We start from the raw sequence: 24,555 nt of genomic DNA, 5'->3' as shown, positions 1-24,555 counted from the left end.
CCAGTTCTGCAAGACTGACCCACTTTCTGGGGCAGATCTTCTTGCCCTGCAGCTCCTGGAACCCCTGTGAAGCCCTGTCACTTATTCAGGGTGATTCTCTTTGTTTTCCACTCTCAGAGCAGGTCTGCACCCCTTCAGGATCCCACTCTACCCCCAGCAGGATGAGATGCTAAGAAAACACGAAAAGAAGGAAGGAAGAAAGGAAGGGAGGGAGGGAGGCAGGAAGGAAGGAAGGAAGGAAAGCAGGGGTGAGTGAGGGAGAAGAATAAAGGTGCTTCCCAGCTACTTCTCAGTGGACACACGGGCCAAGGTGAAGCCCCAGAAGCCCCTCTAAGACTCAAATTTGCCCAACTGTTCACAAGGCTATCCTTTCCTGTAAACATGCATTAACACATTGCAAAATGCAAATTTTAAGGAATGCAGGAGAAGTATCCTTCCCAGGTAACCTGATCAGCCTTGGTAGGCAGCAGGGAGCTTCTCCATCCTTTCTCCTAGGCCCCAGGGCACAGGGCACAGGGGAGGCTAGTGGGTACAGAGAGCGTTCGGGTGTCTCAGGAGACACAGGATGCAAGCCCCAGACATTTCCTTCTTCCTGCCCTGTACTTACCTCCTCAAGGAAACAATGCAACTGTGCATCCCTTGCCATCTCCATGATGGTCACCTGCAGACTCTTGCTGTCCCTCACATGCAGACCCTTGCTGTCCCTTCCAGCTCTCAGCCTCTCCTCCCCCCAGTAGCTCAGGGGACTCTCCAGCTTCACTATGCTCCATGGCTTCTCCTCCCTCTGAAGAGCAAGGCCAAGTGTCCCCAACTGGTTCCTTCAGCCTCAGCCCTCCCTGGGCTGTGCCTCTGCTGGGGCTTCTGGCACTCTTCACCTCTCTGTTTGCTCAGCCCAGGGCTTGGGGCTCTACCCCCTTCCCTTCCTTCTCACTGAACAGCAAGGGCAGAGCACAGCCCTTCTGTGTGCCCTGCAGGCACAGGACGGAGTGGTCCCTATACGCTGCCCGAGACTGAAGGTCTAAGGACTCTCTTGCTGAAGGCCAGGCAGGGGTCAAGAAATAGTTCCAGGAGAAAGGCCAGGCTTCCCAGGTCCTGGGGAAGTTCCCCCCTCAGCTACGCATCACCAAGACCATCAAGGTGTGATTTTGAAGACACACTTAACAATTTTGGTTTAACCAAGTGAACATGGGGAGTGAGTGAGTACAGGGACCCCCAATTCCACCTTGGTCATCGCTTGGGAGAAAAACAGGTATGTTTTCCAGGATTTTGTTGTGGCTTTGGGGGGAGGGGTAATTGTCTTTTCTGTTATTACTGGGGACTGAACCTAGGACTTTAAGCATGTTAGCTAAGCACTCCACCAGTGAGCTACAGATCTAGCCTTACTCTCAGTTTTGAGGCCAAATGAACACAGTCATCAAAGCAGTTGCCTATCTCCCTTATGAACTAAAGCTCCATGAATGTGGAACCCGCTCCACCCTGCTGAAAACTGCCTGCAGCATTCAGAACATATCTCCAAGTGCACATGTTTGACACCCACAAGCAGGAACGCACACTGTCCCAATAAATAGGTTTACACCAGTTTTCAGCCCTGCCTTGCATCCAGCAGCAGCTCATTAGCCCACAAGCTGAAGCATATCATACTGAATTCTACAGCCCACAGAGCCCACGAGACCCCATGCTGCCCTGAAACCTGCGCTGATTTATGGGAATGCAATCACACAGCTTATTTCCTGTAATGGATGTGGAGCCTCCTCCTCATCAGGAACACTTCCAAACCTCCACAAGGGAGACAGAAGTTCAAGGAGCTTGAACCTGGTCCCTACTGCAGCTGCAAAGGGAGGAAGGGTGACTGGGGACATCAAAGGGACACCCTTGTCTGCCTGTCCCTGTCCTGGTGTCTCCCTTGCCTCTGCCCCCACTACACTGATGCTGCTGCACCAGAACCCATAGCTGGGCCAGCCAAAGACTCGGCCGCTAAGCCTCCTAGAAGCCACAGGTCTGGGCTTCTGTCTTCAGCTTACAACACACATCTGTTGAATTTCCTCACACTGACACAAGACACATACCCACACTGACATGTAGGCTACACGGACCCACTCTGATCACCCTGATACACCCATCACAACTAGTACTGTTATCCCTCCATGTTCAGATACCAAAGTCCAAGGATGCTCAAGTCACTTATGTAAACTGGTGTAGTACATGTGTGGACTGTGTAACATCTCTTGTATGCTTTAAACCCGTTACACTATTTACAGTGCCTAGTCAATACTGTTTATGGAATAAAAACAATAAATAGTTGCATTTCCCCCCAAACATGTTCAATATTTGAGAGTTGAATCTACAAATGCAGAACCAGAGAATTTGAAGTACCAATTTGCTATCCAATACTCATGTGCCTATGTGCTGTGTGTGCATGCTCAAGTTCTCTCTCTCCTACACACACACACACACACACACACACACACACACTGAAAATAAAAATGTCTTAAAAAAACATGGCCCTTCCTAAAAAAAAAATCCAGAACAAAAACAAAACAAACAAACAAAAACGGGTGTTGGTACCACACACCTTTAATCTCAGCACTTGGGGGGCAGAGGCAGGCAGATCTCTGTGAGTTCAAGGCCAGCCTGGTCTATAGAGCAAGTTCCAGGACAGGCTCCAAAGCAATACAGAGAAACCCTGTCTCAAAAATAACAAAACAAACAAACAAACAAATTAACAAAACCATGGCCCTTCCTTTATTGAACTCCCTGAGCCAAGCATCACTTTAGGTACTAAATATATAAAGCTAAAAAACTTAGAAATTAAATAAGCTGAGATTAACAGCCTGACATTAATGCTGCTTCCCAGGGAAGCCCAGGCTCTATGTGTGTGTCAATATTTAACATCTCATGTTTTTCTCTTCTTAGGTTGGTTTCCTTTTTGTTTCTATTAAACCGGACACATCTAAATAAAAGCAACTTAACTGCTATTTTTATTTGCTTTTCTTGAATTATTAGCATCTGTTTGTTTACTTTGAGATAAGATTTCCTACAGCTCAACTCTCTATGTAGCTGGGGATGACCCTGAACTTCTTTCTTGATCCTTCTGCTTCTACTTCCCAAAGGCCAGGATTACAGGTGTGAGCCACCACTAGTCTTATACTTATTTGTTGACTACTTGTATTTCTTTTCCAATTTGTCATCCCATTCTTTTGCCTGCTTTTCCGCTAGGGTCTAATTTTTTAACTCTTCAGGAAGAGCTGGATCCCTTTGCATGTGCATTTTCACCATCAACAAAGGTGAGAATCAGCACAAGGTGACTGGTGTTTCTAAGCAGGGCAGTGCAATCCACTGATGAAATGTCATTCAGGTCTAGCTTCCAAGCTCACTGTGTATGCTGGCACTCGAGTGCAGAGGATACAAAGCAAAAATCACCATGGCTTTGTGAAGGCCAAGGACCAAAAGGGAATCTCCCTGAGACTTTTTATCTTCCGTGTGTGTTTGTGTGTATGTATGTGAAAATTCAGATCCATGAAACTGTACACAGGAACCAACTCACAATTTCTGTGTAGGGATGTATAACCCTGCTCTTGGTCAGTTAATATCATTCCCCAATGTTACTCAGAGAAATAACAAATGCCAGAGTCAGGGCAGGAATGGTACGTTAGATCAGATAGTAAGGACAAGTTTAGAAACTGGGGTATATCTGTAGGACACCAACTTGATGGGGCTTCCATGGTCCCAACTGCTGGGTTATTTTATCACAACAAAACTGAGAAATGAATTCTATTCTCAACAATAGGAATGCATCAGTTCCACACAGATAGTGGGGAGGGCCTCTGCTGTTGTCATGAAGATGTATAGATAAACGTACAGTTCTGCTTTAATTTTGTAATTGATATTTAACAAGCAGTAAGCGGTGTAGTTGATTGTATTTCTCCTAAATGCCATCACCATAAAAGACCAGAAAGGCCTATGGAAAGTTCCAGATCAGAAGATGCTAAAGAGACATGACAACTGAATGCAATCCCTGACCCTAGACTGAGAGCTGGTAACAGCAGCAGGGTCAAGTAGTAAAGCTGGTACCAAGAGCTCCGGTTGTGCAGAGACTGCCTAAGGCTAGGAAGGAGCCAAGATACGCAACTTACCTCCAAGGAATTGTGTGTGTGTGTGTGTGTGTGTGTGTGCTCGTGTATGTGTATATGTGATTATGTGGTGTGTGAAAGAGAGATAGAAAAAGAGGGACAGAGAGAGACTCAATGATAAAGCAAATAGGGTTAAACATTCATGGCCTTTGGAATGAAAGGCACACGGATGTTTCTTGTACTGTTGATTTAAACAACTTAGCTCTAAGTGTGAAACTATTACCAAAGCAAAAGTTTAAAGGAAAAATATCAGAATCCAAGACCTGAAATTTTAAACTATATGCAAGTATAATAATAATAATAATAATAATAATAATAATAATAATAATAATAATAATAAAATAATGTCCTGAGTTCAATTCCTAGCAACCACATGGTGGCTCACAACCATCTGTAATGAGATATGGTGCCCTCTTCTGGCCTGCACGCATACAGAACACTGTATACATAATAAATCTTTAAAAAAATAATAAAGTAACAGTATTGTAAAGAACAGTGTCCACAACCTCCTGCCAAGTGGAAAAGCAAACCTGTTGGTTGGATTGACAACAATGTTGCAAACATCAATTACTCAGGAGGAAGTGAGGCAGGAAGATCTGAATGTGGTGTTAGCCTGAGCAACATTTCAACTGTTTTTTGTTATTGTTGTTTTTGTTTTGTTTGTTTTTGTTTCCGCTTAAGACAGGGTATAGTCGTGTTAACCCTGAGTGATCTGGGATACACAATGTACACTATGTAGACCACCAGGCTGGCCTCAAACTTGCAGGGATCCTTTTGTCTCTACCTCCCAAGTGCTGGGATTACAGGCAAACCCAAACATTCTCTGCAAACAAACATGAACACAACAACAAAACGGGGCTTGGGATTGGGGGCACAGGAGAGACTGCTCAGGGGTAAGAGCAGGGACTACTTTTGCAGCACCTGTATCAGGCAGCTTACAACAGCCTGTAATTCCAGCCTCAGGGGGCCTGGTGCCATTTCTGAACTCCGAGAGCATCTTTGCTCACATGCACAAAACATATATAGACATACACATACATACATACATACACACACACACATATAATTTAAAATTTAATACAAAACTCAAACTATTGGCTAGGGGCTAGAAAGATAGATGGCTTAGCAGTTAAGAGATTGCTCTTGTAGAGGACCTGGGTTTGACTCCCAGAACCTACATGGCAACTCAACCATGTGTTACTCCAGTTCCAGGGACCTACACCGTCCTCTGACTTACGAAGGCACTAGGCACATATGTGGTACATTATACACATGCAGGCGCTCACCCACACTCATACTTATTTTTTAAAATAAAATAATAGCACCTTTTAAAACTGATTAGTATGTAGTATGATTCTTGTCTTTATAATACTAGTCTGTTCCAAGTGTAGTGGCACACACCTGTTATTCTAGCACTTGGAGGTAGGGCAGAGGACTCTCACGTCTGAGGTCAGCCTTGGCTGCAAACATAGTGACACTACCTCAAATGATAAAATAGAAATTAGGTTGTATGGGCAAGAGCGAAATCTATCTTGATAGCTAAAAACAACAGATATGTCTATACTGTGAAGGATTTTTAGGTAGTGGACCCTTTCAACATTACCTCTTCCTGTTTAGTCATTATTTTTTATTTTTAAATTTTATTTAACTTTATGTGTACTGGTATGAAGGTGTTAGATCCCCGGAACTGGAGTTACAGACATTTGTGAGCTGCCATGTGGGTGCTGGGAATTAAACCCATGTTCCCTGGAAGAGCAGCCAGCGCTCTTAACCACTGAGCCATCTCTCCAGCCCATTATTTTTTAAAATTTCATTTGTTTATTTACAGTTTTTCAAGATAGGTAGTACTGGGATTAAAGGCCTGTGCCTTTTGTTTTTAAAGTTTGGTTTAGGAAAATATATGAGACTTCAACATCTTGGGTTATGAGTCTACTGGATCCATAAGTTACTTGGCCTTGAATTTCTTTAATGTAGGTGATGAAACGATGGTAACACTGTGATACTCGTCCTACAGATTGGGATAAATGATGCCTGTCAGAGCATCCTGGAAGCACACCGATTTCGCAACTATTTGTAAAATTTCTTCCTTGTAATTTCCAGTTGTGTATACGCGAAGCTCTTTGAATTCTACTTTGAATTGGCTGTGACAACTGAATGGTTTCCTCATTAATTAGTGAATTTAAAAAAAATGTTAAACATATGTTCATCTAAGTCTTGGTTGCCAAAAAATATGCTTTCACATGATTTGTTACTTTCTGTCACTAAAGGTAAAAGTTGTAAAAATTTTATGAGGAATGTTTCTGAGACCTAGGCCTTGTCTCTCCAGTGTGGCATCCTGACCTACACCCTAGTGTGTTTAAATCTTCACACAGCAACCAAAAGTAACTCTGCAGGGACCTCACCCTAGTCCTCAGAGCCAACTCCAGCATCAAGGACAGACCACCACCCTCAGAGAAGCAGGTGGCTTCTGACTGGGCCTTCCGAAGGACTCTTCTGAATTTTTCAAAGACACTCAGAAATAAATGCCAACCAGGAGTCATGAAGGCTGCACAGTTCTAAACACGTATGTAGAACATGTGACTGTCTTCACATGAATTTACTCAACAGTGTAGATGTAGCAGGTAGTAAGACAGGACCTTGGTGAGCTTGGACACAGGCAGGTGATCCACCCTAGCCAGGGACCTCAGTCCAGACGGTGTTCAAGCAACCCTCACTGGGTTGTCTGGATTTTAGGTATTCAGTATACCATCAACACATACCTTCCCTCCTGCCACTGGTGGCCACTTAGAAAAGCAGTGTCTATCTTGTATATTTGTTTTATATCCAGCCACTTTCCCAAGCAAAGACCATTTTTATGATGGGAAATTATAAGGAAATCTCATTTTGTTTTGTTTTCTTGCTTGTCCCCCCCCCCCCCAATAAGTATAATGAACTTTTTTTCCCCTGCCCTTTTGCATCAGCATGGCATTTTCCCACACACCTCTTACTTCCTACCCATTAAGAGGGTGGCCACCTGCCATGGACTGCACAGTACTGCCCACTGGCTTTCAGACCTTTTTTTTTTTTCAGTGCTGGGAAATAACCCAGGACATCATACATGCAAAGCAAGCACTCTACTACTGAGTCCCAGGTATTTTTAAAATTGGGTTTTCATCATAAACACAAAAACAACTTTAAAAATACAGGTAAGCCAAGAGAGAAATAAATGCCACACTCAGTATCAACATTTTACCAATGCCTTGGCATATATCTCTTTAATGATCCTTAGTACATATGATTTTAAGGTTTTATTAAGAAATTATTGTTTAAAAAATTTAGTTTTAGCCAGGAATGTGTGGTGGTACACACCTTTAATCTCAGCCCTTATGAGGCAGAAGGATCTCTGTGAGTTCAAGCCAGCCTGGTCTACAAAATGAGTTCCAGGGAAGCCAGAGCTACACAGAGAAGCCCTATCTTGAAAACCAAAATAAGCTGGGCAGTGGTGGTACATGCCTTTAATCCTAGCAGAAGCAGGCAGATCTCTGTGAATTTCTAGGCCAGCCTGGTCTATAATGCAGATACAAGGACTGTTAAACAAAGAAACCTCATCTTGAAAAGCCAAATCAAAAAAGAAAACCCAAATTTTTAAGCGTGTGTGTGTGCGTGTGTGTATGTGTGGGTGTGTTTGTGCGCGCACGCATAGAGGTGCCTGCAGAATCTGGAAGAGGGTATTGAATCCTCTGAAGCTGGAGTTACAGATGTCTATAAACTGCCAGATTGTGGGTGCTGGGAACCAAATTCGGGTCCTCTAGAAGAGCAAGGCATGCACTTAGCCAGATTGTCTCTCCAGCCCTGGAAAGACTTAATACTCCTATAATATTAACAGGGAAGACTTGTCTGTGCTGCAGCAACTGTACATCCTCCTAGACGACTTCCATACAGATACTGCCATACGTTCACATTGAGGGATTGAAGAATGGAAGGGCTGTCCCATAATGTTGAAAGTATGTTGCCAATAAATAGCCACGAAGCCTTAAAGCTTACTCACTTGTCGAAACTTAAGCTCTTACCTAAGCAATACCATCTCCTAATCCAGGTGTTTTTGTGAAGATGGCTTAAAAGCCAAAACGGAATCCTCCTGGACATACAATTTTGTTATCAGTGTTTACACTTAATACATTATTTACATCTCTCAATGTCATTTATTATTCGTCTACAAATTTAATAGCGGCAAAATGTTTCATTATATGGGTATGTTTTATTTATTTTTAAGTGGCTCCATATCAAAATAAGAAATAAAACTGGCTGTAAAATATTCAAACAACACAAAGGAATATAAAGTAGAACATTCAAGCTCCCCTTTCCCTCCCCAGAGCAAACTGCCACTAACAGTGGGTTGCTTGCCTGTGGCGAATTTATTGGCGTTTCTTTAGAATGGGGGCACGCTGGCTGACTGCTTGCTTTTCACTCAGAATGGATCATGAACATCATTCTAAATCTGTACATCTCCATTAAAGCCCAAGAACCAAGAATTCACATTTAAAAGAAATCAAGTTTAGTACATGGCTTGAATAAATGGTAGGAGAGTTGGAATGTTTGTGGGAGGGGGGACTGGAAAATGAGGAACAAGTTTTAGAGGCACCAAGGTCAAGAATTCTATTTCAGACATACCAAGTTTGATGCCTGTGAAACCCTCAAGTGGCGATAAAAAGCGGGCACACACAGCTTGAGTGAAAGTGAAGTATGGGAGGCCATGAACCGGATACAAAAACGAAGTCATCTTCATGGAGGGGATGGTGAGACAAGCCCCCCTGACACCTCTAAAAGGGCATGCGTTCATCTGTACATGTCTTCCAACACTGGACCCAAGTGTCACTCATTACCTGCCAGATGGCAAGCCTTCTTCAGCTGCCTCCATGTCCTTGGGTACACGCACTCAGAGCGTATGTACACAATCCCAGGCGTCTCCTACAACAGTGGCACTGCCACTCAGTCTTCTCATTGAGGAAGCATCTAGAAACCTCGCTGAAATGAGTGAAGGGCTATGGGGAGAGGGATGCAACTTACTTCCCTCCCCTGGTTTTCAGGCCTGTGTGATGTCCCCAGTCCAGAATTCACAGGGTGGGCTCAATTCCTCTAGAGAATGATGTCCAGTCTCTGCCAGGAGACCGGGCGCAGTACTTTCATGACTATATGGAGCGGGACTCTCTCCTGCTTCCAGCCAGTGTCCTGGTCCTGACAGCACAGCTGTATATATGATTTGGGCTCAGGGGCTCCCACCTAAGCCTCTGGGATCGGCATGGGGCAAAGAGCCCTTCCCTACCAGTTTCCAGGAGACAGTTAACCAATCCTCTTACTGCCTTGAAGCTCCTCCAACATTTATCTTTTCAGTACAATGATGTTCAGGAAGGAAACAAGTCACATATGTTCAGAAAGAATCCTCACTCAATTTTAAGACTCATTTCTTAATAATAATAAAAAAAACATTAAAAAGCCTGGTGGTGCATCTGTCTATTTGGTTTTTATACAATTTCTCACTGTAGTCTGGGCAGGCATTTTCTTTATATCTCAGTGTAGCTGACTTTAGGTAATTTCCAAATTATAATCCAACAAAAACAGGTGTGTTCTCACTAGGGGCAATGCTTGATGCGTCCCTGATTATTACCAGTTCTTAAAACCCTCCAACTACTTTTTTTTTTTTTAAGGCGGTTAGGATATTTTTCTGAGTCTGCACTGGGCTTGTTGTATGTACTCCTGTACAACTGAATGGCCCATGTGTTCAACCCAGGGTTATTACAAATCAAAAGATGGGATCCCAAATGCTGACAGATGCTGCACAAACACCCAAGGATGCAAGGAACTCATTCATCAGGTATGGCTGAAGCAGTTCCAGGCAAGTTCATTTCCAACTTGGGAGGTCTGACCCTGAGGAATTGGGAGTCAGGCTTCCCATGTACTGGACATCTGGGGACAGCCAGTCTTCACTAATTGGGGCAACACTCTGCTCTACCCGCTGTCTTCTCTCCAGAGCCTCTGCAGCAGGAGGTGCAGCAGCTACTTGCGCCCCTAGGAACCGACAGTACCAAGGGCCTTAGGAGGTCAGCTCCTCCACCCCCCCCCCCAGCACTGGTTTCCAGTAGAGAGGAGGGGTGATCCCAGGTCACTCAATTAGGGGTCATGGCTGGGACGCAAGTATCAGCCCTAGATTCAGAGTTAACTCATAGGAAACAACCCACGACACAGCTGAACAGAGGTGAGTCAGGCTTAAAATAGCTAAATAAATCTTTAATATTTCTAATTGCAAATGTACAGAAATTGCACAGCCACACAGAGTCTTCGAACACCAACAAGTTCTCTGTACATTATTACATGGTTAAAAGTCCCGGCTGGAGGGAAGGGCTTCAGACGACTCTACTCTGACGTTTGCATTTTTTCCTTTTCACATACTTACAAAAGGGGGAGCTGGGCACAGTGGGGGACATGGGTAGCCTTGTGGCCAAGTATATAGAAAAGAGGGGCTGGTTCCCTGGACAGTCTGGCTCCCAGACATATGGGTATGAGAGAGTGGTGTCACTTGGACAGGTGCTGGGATACACGGGGAGCTCTGGCCCTGGTAACCACCCCCCACTCCTGGGTAGTCAGAGGTCTTCAATCCAAGGAAGTTTGGCAGTTTCCTTAATCCTGAACATACAAGTTGAACAAAAAGGTCAGTTGTCTGTGTTGGTGGGGGAGGGGCAGCTCTCCAGCAGAGCCTGAGTGTCAGTGGCCAGGGTCTTCCCAGAGCAGGGACCATCTTTCCCTGGAATTGCCTCTGGCAATTCTAGCTCTTGCTGTAGGCAGAGCTCAGCCTCAAGGCTGTGGGCAGGAGGATGCTTTACTGGCCCCACTGGGGCATGTGGCCCCATCAACCTCCCGCCTGACAGCATGCTGTCAAGCCAACAAATCAATGGCCCAGGCAGGAGAAAGACAGACACCTAGACTGCAAAGCCAGGCGTGCTGCCCAGCACCGTTCTCTAGGCTACAGTATCAACCGTGAGAGCAGTGGTCCTGGCCAGCCCTCGCAGCACCACGACTAAAGGACTATGTACATCCCTTGGGTGAAAGAGTTCCATTACAGTCAAACACCAAGAACATTTACAAAAATCGGCAGACTTGCAATTAAGATAAAAATCTGTGGAGAGTCTGTACACTTTTACAGTTTTTGCACTAGGTAAATAAGGCTCTCGGCCTGAGAGCTAACAACCCCGCCAGAGGGGCCATTGCATCTGGCCCTGCGCCCTCCAGTCCAGGCCTGGGGACCTCCCCATATTGCTAGGAGGCGCTCAGACAGAGGTCATTTTACAAGGCATGGGCAAGAGTATGGGTGAAGAGGAAAGCAGGGCTCCCTGGGCAGTGGAAGGGCAAGGACCCAGGCCAGGCCAGGCCCTGCCCAAGAGGCCACCCTGGCTGAAATGCACAGGTGCAGGGGTGTGGACAGGAATGGGGCAGGAAGGGGCAGTGGTAGGACCTCAGCCCTGCCTCCTTCCTTCCTAAGGTCTGAGCCTTGATAGCCACGCCCTCTCTCCTAGCATTTGTCAGCAGCCTAATTGGGTGTCCTAGACGGAGGATGGGGTACAGCATGGCTGGGTCACACCTCCAGGACTCCACCCTTCCTAATGAGGACTCTAGGAGTTTAAGTGCAGCTTGCCTGCTCCATTCTGCTGTGTGGGCAAAGGCCCTAGCGACTCAGAACTAGGGCTTGGAATCTAGGGTATGGGAAGATATGGGGACCCAAGAGAGACCCAAGCCCCTGCCCATCTCTGTCCCACAAAGCGGGGAGGGGCAGATATGCTACAGAACAGCCTAGAGCTGAGGAAAACCAGCCCCAGCTGTGGGGTGTGCCCCTCCCTGCCTGCAGTGCCTGGGTCCTTGGCTGGGGCTGGGAGGGTGAGGAGAGGCGACTGCACACACAGGGCCTGGTGCAGGCTGCTGCTGTCTTGGAGAGGGAGCAAGTCTAACATCCTCCGGGGCCGCTATTTCCCTTGCAGTGCGCACGCTCAATTTAAAAGGCCCCTGTGTTCCAGCAAGCGAGCAAGCGGGCTTTTGTTTCTAATGCATACTGTGAAAGGAAAAAAAATCACAGTTATCCACCTTCTCAGGGCCTGCAGGGTTAGAATTCTTCTTTCAAATCATCAGAGGAAAGAGACCACCTTTGCAGAGTGAGTATCAGTGGGCCACTCCCCACAGGGCCACTGTGCTGGGATGCACTGGAACCCTGGAGAAGGCATGGTGCAACCTGGCCACCTCTGCCCAGCTCTCTGGCTTCTGGGAATCCCAAGAGCATGAGCGAGGCCCACATGTGAAGAGTGGGAAGCTGTGGACACCCCCTAACAGGTATGAGGGCCCCGCAGAGAAAGTGCAATGCTCACTGTTGTGTTTGGCAATGTAACTAAGGAAGGGGAGGAGGTGGAGGATGGCGAGGCTGGGACAGGCATAGGAGCAAGGTGACTCTTCAGTTCTGCGAGGCCAGGGAGGGTCCCTGATGGACTGCATGCATGGCAGGGGCTCAGGGCAGAGATGAGCAGGGGCCACAGAGTCCCTACTGTGTCGACCAGTCAACCACTCCATCAGGCCCCAGGAGGCAAAGAGAAACCCCACAAGTGGACCCTAGATCTTACTCGAGCCCTTTCCAGGCAGCTCCCTCCCTAGCAAAGAGTAAGGGGTACATGCACTTGGCTGGTCAAGAAGGAAAAGGTGACACATACCAAATTCAATAACCAACAGACACATGTGGCAGGCCTCCCTCCAGGCTGCCCCCTGCTCCCCAGTGCGCAGTCTCTGCTGCCTCTACCCAAACCCGCTGTTCAACTGGGCGAAGAGAAGGAGGCACTGCGCCCTCAGCTCACACTCCATCCGTCCTGTGCTCCCTCCACTGCAGGAGTCTGCAACTGTGGGGAGCCTCCTGACTGAGACCGAGACCCTGCCCCGGGCCACCACAGTCCCCCTCTCCTTAGGCAGGTTAACAATTGCTGCTGTTTCTGAACTCGCCGTTCTCAGTAATCTGCAATTTGGTGGGGTTGGTGGGGGAGACGCCGTTACGGGCCTGCATGCTGTACCTCTCTTTCAGCTGCGTGAGGGCGCTCATGAGGCGGGCGTTGGCAGCATCCAGTGAGGCGATGCGCTTTTCCTGTGGGCAAGGAGGGCATTAGTAGGGCATGGGATGGGCTCTAGACTGTAGACAGCTAGATAAGGAAAACAGAGAAACTTGGCTGGAAGTCAGGTGTGGGAGAGGTCTCAGACTGTGGAGTAGCTGGCTCCATGTGGGGAAGGTTCTGTGCCATCACAGACTGAGACTTTGACATCTGCCTCTTAAGAGTTAAAGTGGAACTTACAACTCAAAAGCAGGAGCCCTGGCTTCCACACATGTGAGGTACCCCAGAGCTCCTAATTCCTAAGCTGTGTAGTTTACAGTCTAACCAAACCTGCCAATTCTTGGGGCATTTGGAAGAATGGGACACAGCCCTGAGTGAAGGGACTTGGAGGCCAGAGTCCCTCTACCTAGCCTGCTTTCACTTCCCCCAACTCCCAGTAAGTTCCACTGGTCAGCATCCCCAGGACAGAGACTGTGGCTCCTGGTCCTTGCCTTTGACAATTAGGTGTAAGCAAGGATGATAGAGAAACTAGTCATCTCCCCATCCTCCCACATTCTCTAACATCGTGGCCTAAGTCCTACCTGGGCATCAATGATCTTCTGTTTGGAGTCTACAGCTGCTTGCATCTCAGCATGATCCTTCTTCAGTTCCTCTTCCACAGACATCAACCTGTGACCAGAAACAGGGGTAGTCAGGTGCACCAGAAGGACGAAATGAGTGGTAGCTCTCAACTGTTCCCATCACTGCCATGGCTGGGCTGCTCTGTCTTGACATCCACCCCCCCCCCCAGCCCAGCTCTGTTCCCTGTCCCAATGCACTTCCAGGACACAAGGAATGTCATGTCACACGGTCCGTAGCAGGGAATACAATGAAGGCCCCGGAAGGCACAGGGTGGCACCAAGTTAAGGGAAGCTCCACTTTTCCCCTTTAGGGGCTCAGACCACCAGGCACACTACACCAGGCCTATAAGCACAGACTGTACAGCTGTCGTCATGGGGCAGCTCATACCCAGGGATACTGGCAGTCCCCTGAGGTCAGGGTGACGAGGGAATTCAGCAGGGTTGAGGTGGAGGATCTATAGGACAGAGATGAACCCTACTAATTCCACCCTGCAAGCAGGTAAGCAAACAGTAGGCAGAACAGGGTTCTGAAAGAGCCACAACCCTGGGAACAGCTCCTACCAGGTAGATTCTGGGAAAGACTGGCTACTTGGGGCACCATGAAGAATTCTGGGAAGGTATCTGTATACATGAAACAGCCAAATGAGGCCAAGTATGAAGGTGTTCAGGTCCCACCCTAGCAAAGTTCCAAAATGAACCTGCAAGGATACAGCTGATTCCTGGCAGTATCACTGTATTTCAGAACAAATCCTATACAAGTAATTACAGGCACACAACCTCTACCACCAATCTGTGTAAAATTCACAAGGCCTAGCATCCCACCAAAGCTGCCGAGGATACAGAGCTGTACGGAAACGGAACCTATAACCAGGAGGAAAATCAGTGAGGAGAAGGACTCAGGATGTCAGATGACAGACTATTAGGTAATGTCATTAAAACAGCCACTATGTAGATATCCCACATGGCTAGAGTAGAGCTGAAAACTACATACTCAAGGAGAAGGGGCTGACAGCAGGCGCTGTAGCACTAGTACGCCATATAGACCGCATAGGAATAGTCTCAAGATAACTTCCAGCTACCTGGGAGATGGAGGCAGGGCAAGTTCAAGACCTGCCTGGGCTGTAGAGCAAGTTCAAGGAGAGCCCAGAAAATTGACTGAGAGCTTGTCTTAAGGAAAAAGGCTGGGGTGTAACTCAGTGGCAGAGAACTGTCCAGCCTGAACAAGGCTCTGGGTTCAGTCCCCACCCATAATATAAAAAGGCACATAAAACAAAACTCTGGGAGCGATGGAAAAAGAAAACCGAGGGAGCTGTACAGATGGCTCAGTGGATATGAACACGTGTCACTCTTGCAGAGGACCTGAATTCAGTTCCCAGCCCCCACATGGCAGCTCACGAGCACCTTAACTCCAGTTCAGGAGATCCGACACCTTCATCTGACTTCCTTGGATACGAGACAAAGAAAGCATGGAGGCAAACCTGTATACATAAAATAAAATTTAAAAACAGGGGGGTGGGTGGGTGGGTGGGAGTTGAGGAGGCAGGAGGTTGGAGATTTAGCTCAGTGGTAGAGAGCTTGCACAAGACCCTGGATTTGGTCCTCAGCTCTTGGGGGTGGGGTGGGGAGAAAGACAGGGCAGGGAAAGAAAGAAAATCATGAAGTATAATGAAGCATAGAGCAAAACACTGTACCTGTGAGGGCAGGAGGCAGTAGTCACAGAGAAAGAAATAAGCAGGACTACATATCTACAGATCTAAGAAGAGCAACCCAAGAAACAAAGAAAACCATACAAGGCATGCTATAGTCAGACTGCAAAAATCAAATTGTTGACAACATTTAATTAAAAAAAATTATTGGGTCAGGTGGTTCAAGGGTAAAAGCATTGCCATATAGACTTAATGACTGAGCTAAATTTCCAGACCCTACAGTGAATTGTCTCTGATCCCCACAAGATACACAGACATCACACATGTACACACCAATCCACTTATACCCTCACCATATATACCCACAGACATATCCCTCATACATACCTACGCAAGCACACACCCACACAGTGGCACAAATGTGACACACATACATACATATATGCCCATCCCAAAAGTAAATAAAGGTTTTAAATTTTTGGTGTTAAGGATCCACCAGGCAAGCAATCCAACAATGAGCATAGTTTTAGCCCAAGAGAAATACCTTTAAAACAGCTAGAGAAAAAGCAGACTATGTAGAAAAACAAAGACAGGGCAATGCTCCTGCCACTGCAGCCAGGGGCAGGGGCACATCAAGCAACTGCCTCCTTCTGTAAACCTTCACATCACATAGCTCTGCTGTCATAGCAGCTGAAACAGAGCAGCAATATCATGTGGACTCTGAAGCCAGACACACTTAGTATCTGCTCTTTGAGGAAAACTTGTCAGTGAATACCCAAAGCATCAGGGAGATACAGCATGGAAGCCAACAGGAGAGGTGCTATGGAATAAAAGATACAGTCCAAGAAAGGCAAGAAAAAAGAAAGAGATGCTGATGCTACAAACAGAAACCAGCCAGAGCTAACAGGCTTAAAAATAATTGTATTAACAGTAAATGGCTTAAACACTCCAATTAAACGGCAGAAACCATTATTAGATAATAAACAGATCCAATAATAAGGAACCTATAAAATAAACTTTATGCACAAAGATTGGTGTTACAGTCTGGAAGTTTGTATCCACGCCCAAAAGTGTACGCAGAAAATTAACCACCCCCCACGATGTCACCAGCTGTTCTCTGGGAAGGGATTGGGTCATGAGGTATTTTTGCCCTCATGGGCAGGGTTAGTGCCCTTGAGAGAGCTTCCCTCTTAAGGACATAACACCAAGGTATCATCTATGAAGGAGAGCTATACTAAATCTGTCTGCAGACACCTTGATCTTGGACACGGGAACACTCAACTGTGAGCCGCATATCCTCATGTATATATATTTATATATATCACCCAGTGGAGATATTTTGGTATAGAAGTGCTCCCTCCTGTCTCTCATAGGCCTCTGTGGACCAGGGGGAGGCCATCTCACCTGCTGATGATGCCTTTCATCTGGATGTCCTTGTCCTCCTGCTGCCTCCGCAGTCTCTCCTCACCTTCTTCCAGCCGTGCCTGGTACTCCAGAACCAGCTTCTGCGTCGTCTCCTCCTGGCACTTGAACAGGGTCTCGTATTCCTCCAGCTTCTTGGTGGAGATCCGGAGCTTGTCTTGCAGCACGGCCAGGTCCTGCCAGAAGGGCAGCAAGCCATGGGCCAGCACCCAGAACAGAGCACAGCCTCATCAGCCTGAGAGGGAACAGCAAGCCATGGGCCAGCACCCAGGACAGAGAGCATGGCCTCATCAGCCTGTGCAGGGTACATGGTAGGAACAAGTCCAACAGGGAAGAGCCAGCCTAGTGACTGTGATGAGACTCAAGCCAGTAGCTACCCAAAGTCTGTCCCCTCCTTTCTCTTTCAGTCCAACCTGTGCAGTCAGGAGCAAGGTGAAGATTGAACCCAAGTCTCAAAGAGTGAAGGTTTAACTTGGAACTTTCTTTTTTAAACCTCTTTTTACATTTTTAAATGCATGAGTGTTTTGCCTGTATGTAGACCTATGCAGCACTTGTATGTCTGAGGAGTTTAGAAGAGGGTGTCAGATCCTGTGGAACTGGAGTGCCAGATGGCTTTTAGCCACCTGTAGGTGCTGGGAACTGAACTGGAGTCCTCTGTAAGGACAAGTACTTTTAACTGCTGAGCCATCTCTCCAGTCCTGTATCCTTTCTATAAGAAGCCCAGAGACATCCGAAGGATACTTGATAGTGCCCTTAGAGGTAGGTAGCAACATAGGAGGGTTAGCAAGGCTTAGTCATCTCACCTGGCCAACAAGATGAGATCCCAGCCTCCTAACCTCTATCTGACCAGACCACCACAGGAGCGGGATGCCAGTGCAGACAGGAGAGGACACGGAGGAAGGGGAAGGCAAAACAAGGCACAATGGGATCTCCAGATATGATTCAGCCTCTGGGGAGAAGGGAGGAAGCAGGGAGCCTGCAGGGAGCCTGCAGGGAGGCTAGACCTTGCTCTCCTAACCATGCCTCTGGGAGCACCATGTCCCATATCCCCAGGTTCCTTTCACATACTGAGGGAAAGCAGGTGGATGCAGTGAACCAGGGAGGGGGAGGTGGCAGGTAGCAAATGCAGCATGAAGATGGAGTCCCTTTAGGGGCGGGGGAAGACAGAGAACACTGCCTCCCTGAACGAGGGGCCCCGAGTATGAAGCTGCAACAGGCTGTCCTAGGATTCCACAGCCAAGGCTACTCTATACGGAGAAAAGAGCAAGGGAACTATCCGGCTGTGTCTTACTCTGGCTCTTCTGCTCACCTGGAGTTTGGTATCCAGAGAATAGTAAGGCCCACTCATGGATCCAGGGCAGCTGCCATGACTCCTAAAGACTTGGGAAGGTAGTCAAAGCACACTATTGCTCCAGAAATGCTAGATATATGGTGGAGTGAGATCTGAGACTTCTAGAACTTATGTTTTCCCTGGGTGAGAGGGCATATCCCACTGGCAATGTAGCCTTATCCCTTACCTTGGTAACTGCTGTTCCTCCCTGATCCCTAGGCAGGCCTAAACACAGGGAAGGAGCCCATGTGGGTGGCTCTCCTAGCAGTCATGGACCCCCTGCCTTGGCTCTGCATTCCCAAGAGTCTCTAACAGCCCCTCTGACATCTTGTCATGCTTCATCCCCTTAAGTGCCCAGCAGCAAGGCTTCTTCAGGTTCTGACCCCCCTGTCCGAAGACTGCACACAAGTCTCTCCAGGTAACTGATGTGCAGTCTGTATCAGAAACTTTAGGCCCAAGTTATGTTCTTGCTGCTTTCCTGCCATTCTTTGACTCAGTCTCCACAGGGGCAGGAGTAAGCGAGGACTGACAGAAGCAAGCAATGTCACTCCACACTAAGGCTCTCTGGAGATCCCCGCTCCCACATGCACTAGTGAAAGCAATCCACCCTCCACCCAACCCAGCTTTACCTTTTCTGCTTGGCTGAGCTCCTCCTTACTCCTTAGCCTATCCCTGTGTGGGGGATCTGGGCCCAGGCCCTCGTCTTCTAACAACTGCGCGTTCATAGTCAAGAGCCAAGCGGCTGTGCGGTCCAGGGCATTGGGGCTCACAGGTGAAGGGCCCTACAATGAAACACAGCTGTGAGGGGCTGTGGGGAGGCAGAGAGGTGGGGCACAGTCACTAGGGAGCCACATGTGGGAAGGGAGAGGACTTAGTTGCCTATGTGCTCTATCAAGGACATCAACCTTCTAGACAGTAGTCAGCCGAAAGTCCGGTGGGCTCAGAGTACTGTACTCTGCTACCATCAGGGCTGTGGCAGCCTGGCTGGGGGGGTGGTCAACCTACTGTATACTAACTTGTCTTGCTGAAGCCCTTAGGTGGAAGGAATGGGCCACCCCCAATAGCTATATCCAGGGGTAGGTTCAGCCTGTGAGTGCTTCAGGATGAGTGGCCAGAGCAGGACAGATAGGCTGAGAGTTTGAGCAAGAACGTTACTAGGCATGAACCAGAGAATAAATACTCCTCATTTCCTGACCCAGCATATCCCTGGGGAACTGGTAAAGGAGCCTGGCATTATTAAAGCCCTGGAAGTCCCCAGGGTCAGAGAAAGGAACACATAAGGTGGGCTAGTGGATAGGGCGGGACATAGTCTCATCAGCATGGGATGACAGCTGGGTGCAAGTGACATGAAATGAGCAAGGAAAAAGAGCATGATATGGGTGTGACTCCAGACTGACCAAGAGGCCCACCCGCAGTGCTGACCTGCTTGTGTACAGCACGGGGCTTCAGCTCCGGGCTGTCTCCCTTGGAGGAGGAAGACTGTTGCCGCAGCCGGGTGCCAGGGCCAGCCCAGTCAGGTGATGCTGATACCAGGGTTCCACTTGAGGGTCGTGGGTACTGTAGGGTGCTCAGCAAGGTAGGAGGTGTTCTGCCCCGGGGAGCAGGAGGTGGTGGCGGAGGTGGTGGCGGCGGCTGGTCAATCCTTCGCTGGGGACCAGCACTGTTTTGCCTCGGTACTGTGGGCTGCCCACCCTTCTCAGTCAGTGACATCTGCCGCCGTGCCAGCTCACCGGGACGTCTCACCAACTCTTCGGCAGTAGTGCTAAAACTTCCCAGTTTGGCAGCGGCTGCCAACTCTTCACTATTGCTATGAGAGCTCAGGGAGCTGTGGCCCTCAGAGCCTGAGTCACCAAGGCCACGGGGTGACAGCGGCAGGCCAGCCGCCATTTGGTAGACAGGATTCTGGAAGGAGAGTGGGGCCAACAACTGAGGCCGGCCTGGTGCACCCTCCGAGGTGCCCGGTGTGGTAGGTGTTGGCACTGCCCGCCGCACTGTGGCTAACCCTGCCAGGCTCACTGGGGCTGCCCGGGCTGGCCACCCAGCTACCAGCTGAGTTGCAGGCACCTGCCCATCAGCAGGAAGGGTATCAGGGCCCACTGGGGAACCTGCCTCCCCATCCAGTGTGCGGGCATCCTGAAGGTCCACCATGGACAGGCTCTTGCTGCCGTTGGCCATCTGCAGGTCAGGCTCATTGGCTTCTGAGTAGCTTGAGCTGCGGGCAGGTGAGGGCTGGACCCCGGAGGACCTTGTGACAAAAAACAAGTCCTTGTTTTCGGGGGTTGGAGACGGTAACCGGGTGAAATCTATCAGACTGCAGGGAGACAAGCACACACAGGGAAAGAAGGGGAAAAGAACCGTGAGTCCAGCCTCATGGGTCCAAACCAACAGCACCACCACCTGCTGGGCCTGGCAGCCTGAGCCAGGTGGCAGGAGGGTCACTGGTGAGGTGTCTGTTTTGACAAAACTTTTCTTTACAAAGCCCTGATAGTTTTAGGCCAGGCTGCTGGGTAGGACATTTCCCTGTAGGTGCATCTTGGACAATGGCTGCTGGGGTCTAGAAGTGCCCCATAGTTAAACCTGAGCCCACAGGTTGGGCACACCATTTTCAAAGTTATTTGGACTCCTTATGCCTCCCCTCCTATTCCTAGTCAGCCTAGTAACTCCAACGGGGGTCTGGTGAAACCTCCTCTGCCCTGCCTCCTGATGCCACTCTTTTTGAGTGGCAGGCGGGGGCTGCCTTTCCTGGCAAAAACAGGGTATCAGAGGAGTTGTCAAGGGCATGAGACAAGTAGGCAAGTCTGAATCTGCACAGAAGGCCACAGCTTCCCTCACTGTATGGAGGCCTGACTGCTTCCTCATTCCAACCCTGTCTGCAGCTTAACCTCGGACCTTCCCCAGACACCAAGAACAGCTGTGGTGCACCATGTGCAAAGCAAACAAGGCTCTGAGTTGGTGGTGAGCAGCAGCAGGGACCTGGTTTGGCCAAAAACCAGCTGGGCTGCAGACACTTGGGCCACAGTGCTCAGGGATAGAAGAGCAGTAGACCAAGCAAGAGAAAATACAAGTCTGGGCAGCATGTGCATGCCCAGGGCAGGTCTCCCTGGCAGCCACATGCCAGGCTGCTGTCACCTGAACTCCAGTCCAGCCCAGAGACTCCCTCATTTGGCAGGCTGAGAGCAGGGCCTTGAGGTAACAGCCCTCTTCAAGCCACACCTGCTAGGTGTTGTTCTCACGGTCTCCACTTGCTTCAGAGCTAAGGCTGCACTAGCCCAGAATGAGTCTCCTGCTGCTCTGTCACTCACTCCAGCCTTCATCATGGAGCTGCTCCCATACCTTGGCCAGGAGTGGGGTGGCACAGTCTGACCAACTCCACGCTTCTTAACAAAGCACCCCCTCTGCCCTACCGGTCCCTCTACTCTACTCTTTGAGGGTCACAGAGTAATTGTATTCAGAGCTCAGTGCTTAGTGAAGCTGGGACTAGGGACCTCAGAGCCAATTTTCTAAAGCCCTAGAAATACAAGAATGGATGTTTACTGTATTTATTTATCTAGAGATAGGGTCTCTCTACATAGTTCTGGGCTGTTCTGGACTGGAACTCATTCTGTAGACCAGACTGGCCTCAAACTCATAGTGATCCACCTGCCTCTGCCTCCCAAGTACTGGCATTAACAGTGGGCACCAGCACACCCAGCAAAAGGTGTTAATAAGCACAGGTCATGTGGAAACATCTCAGGGAATTGGGGTCAGTAATTATTCATAAACACAGGCTTTCTCAGCTCTCTGCTTGTGACCAACCTTGAACCCAAGAATGTCTTTCCCAAAAGCAGAAACGCATCTTTTCCAAAAACGTGTACATGCTCTACCAGTGCCACCCCGCTCCTCTGAGAAGCCTGCTCTGATTTATCCCAAATGCAGCTCATCCCTTGCCCCACACACTCGGGGTCTTGTTGTAAGTGCTTGTATGGACATCATTTCTTTTCTGACACCACAGCTGTACCCAGTCTGCACGAACACCCGGCAGCTCTTACCCAGAGAGATCGTTCTCGATCACCATCTTCTGCAGCCCAGCTGAGATGCTGCTGTTGCCAGAGCCTGGCGTGGAGGCCAGGTCATTGGTGCCAGGGAGCTGCCCACTGCCTGGAGTGCTCAGTGCTGTGTGAACATCCCTCAGGATACGGGGCAGGGGTCCCAGTTTGGATACAATGCTCTGCAAAAGTGGGAAAGGCAGGTTTCACCTACTGAGGCCACAGAAGGAAAACCTGTTCCCACCAGTCAGATGCAGCAAGTCTGAGAAGGTGCTACAACTCTGCCTGGCATTGTCCCCCAATACTGGCTTGGCATCTCTCACTCTAAACTGCCCCTCAGACTACCTACTTCATCAGAGGGTGGACCCGGCCCTTCTACAGCTGCGCCTGCAGACACAGGCCAGATATAGAACAGAAACAAGGTGTTAGCCCAATAAAGGACAGTGCCTGGGCCCTTCAGAACCTCCCTGTCACAGCGTACATGTGGTGCAGGAGTCTGGCTGAGCTGAAGGGAGAGGACACTACCATTGCAATGGAAAGCCATGCATGTAAAATCTCATAATCCTGAGATGGGCCCTTTAATCCCAGCAGAGGCTGGTGGATCTCTGTGAGCTCTAGGTCAGCCTGGTCTACAAAGCTACACAGAGAAAACTGTCTTGAACCACCACCCCCTCCCCTACAAAAAAAAAAAAAAAAAAAAAAAACCAGCCCGCAATCCCTAGAGCAAAATTGTGGAAATCCTACTCAGACCCTATCACTTTTGTGAAAAACTCACTATTTTCTGTACTATCTGCCTGGTTCTGAGATCCATAGACAGTGACCAGCACACTGACTGGCTCAGGACTGGAAGGAAGCCATGAACAAAACAGCAGAGTGCCGGTGAGACACTGGGAGGGACTGGTGAGGTTACAGTGTCCTCACTACAGGGTACTCTACTGCACTAAAAGGCCAGGGCTGGAGCTGAGTAAGAGGAAGTAGGAGCACCCCCAACGAGTGGATGCGGGCACAGCTGTGGACAGTTAAGTCCTTTCCTGAAAACAAACTGCAAACCAGAGATCTGCATGTGCTCTCTGCCTGCCCATGAAAGCATGTCTACAAGACAGCACGGCAAAGTACAGAGTACCTCTAGAGATGGGTCAAGAGGCAGGGGGCTTGCAGCCTGGGATCAACTATTATTATTTCTGTAAAGTGATCCCCTAGAGCGCTGGAAAGCATGGCAGTTTAAGCAGTGGGCCCTGACAGGCTCACGAGGGGCTGCAGCTTCTGGGGGAATCTGTGGGACTAGAGGAGAGCTGCTTGGGCCATGTGACTGGAGCAATGGCAGGTAATAATCTTGTCTGCTGACAGCCAATGCCAATTACAAAAAGCTTTTCTTTCCTGAATTAGGGAACAAACTCAGAGCCCTGTGCATACCAGATCAGCTCCCTACCACTGAGCTATAAAGCCCTTGCTCTACATGGTTCCCAAATTCCAATCTGACATGTGGAGGGACAGGATCTTCAGAATACCTTTTCTTTCTCAGTGGCTACAAAACTAATTTAGACCATTTCTCATACCACCGACATAAGGCGGTATTCATATATGGTACCACAGCTGAGCACAAAAAGACCTGAACCCAGTACCCAGAGCAAACAGCTCTGCCCAGTGCTGGGGAGAAAATGTGGCACTCATCCATAGAGATTCCTGCTATAGAGGGTACCCTACAAGCTAATGTCATGCAGTGAGCCCTCCAACCTGGAGATGCACCATTTAGCCCAGGTAACAGGCACCTGCTCCAGCTGGCTGACAGCCTCCCAGAGCAGAGAATGCAGGCTGGAAAGCTCCCGGCCCAGGTCTATATAACCCTCGAAGCCCGCCGTGTTGGAAAGGGTCTCAGGGTTGGAGATCTCCAGCAGGAAGCGCTGCATGTTAGTCCACTCGTGCTCCAGGAACTGGTTCATGAATGACATGTACTCCTCCTTGCTGCCAAACCTGGACACAAAGGGCAGCCAAGGTGAGTGCCCCTTATCTAAGTAAGTCAGGTCCCATCTCCCTCCCCACCAAGACTGCTGTCATTCAAGACTCTCAGTCACCAGGGTCCTCTTCCCAAGGCCAAGACCACTCTACCCTTTCCGGAACTAAAGTCTCTCTACATACTGCCCTTTATGGGCCCCTGCCTCAAAAAAGATGGGAAAGCCTGGTACACAGGTAATTCTCAGATTAGCCCTGGCCCAGGTCTCTACTGAGCTCCTGGGGTCATCAGGGGCATCCCAAGCCCAGTGCCCTGCTTCTG

The 24,555-nt window shown here is 48.8% G+C and overlaps 1 protein-coding gene across 8 annotated transcripts in view; it reads right to left on the bottom strand.

The window, feature by feature from the left end:
- Nucleotides 1-10,373: 10,373 nt before the first annotated feature.
- Nucleotides 10,374-24,555, bottom strand: part of Dab2ip (DAB2 interacting protein) — a 167,064-nt gene continuing 152,882 nt past the window's right edge. For all 8 annotated transcript variants that reach the window (XM_051185292.1, XM_051185293.1, XM_051185291.1 and 5 more), the window contains 7 exons: nt 24,053-24,254; nt 22,287-22,465; nt 19,681-20,569; nt 18,888-19,040; nt 16,911-17,104; nt 13,822-13,909; nt 10,374-13,275 (listed from right to left, as the gene is read on the bottom strand). In XM_051185292.1, coding sequence (XP_051041249.1) covers nt 13,108-13,275; nt 13,822-13,909; nt 16,911-17,104; nt 18,888-19,040; nt 19,681-20,569; nt 22,287-22,465; nt 24,053-24,254 — 1,873 coding nt within the window. In that variant the 3' untranslated portion in view covers nt 10,374-13,107. The remainder of the gene's footprint in view (nt 13,276-13,821; nt 13,910-16,910; nt 17,105-18,887; nt 19,041-19,680; nt 20,570-22,286; nt 22,466-24,052; nt 24,255-24,555) is intronic.

Source organism: Phodopus roborovskii, unplaced genomic scaffold (genome assembly GCF_943737965.1).
Source record: "Phodopus roborovskii unplaced genomic scaffold, PHOROB, whole genome shotgun sequence".
Classification (NCBI taxonomy): Eukaryota; Metazoa; Chordata; class Mammalia; order Rodentia; family Cricetidae; genus Phodopus; species Phodopus roborovskii.
The sequence above is the reverse complement of the archived record's forward strand: the minus strand, read 5'-3'. Positions and strand labels throughout refer to the sequence as shown.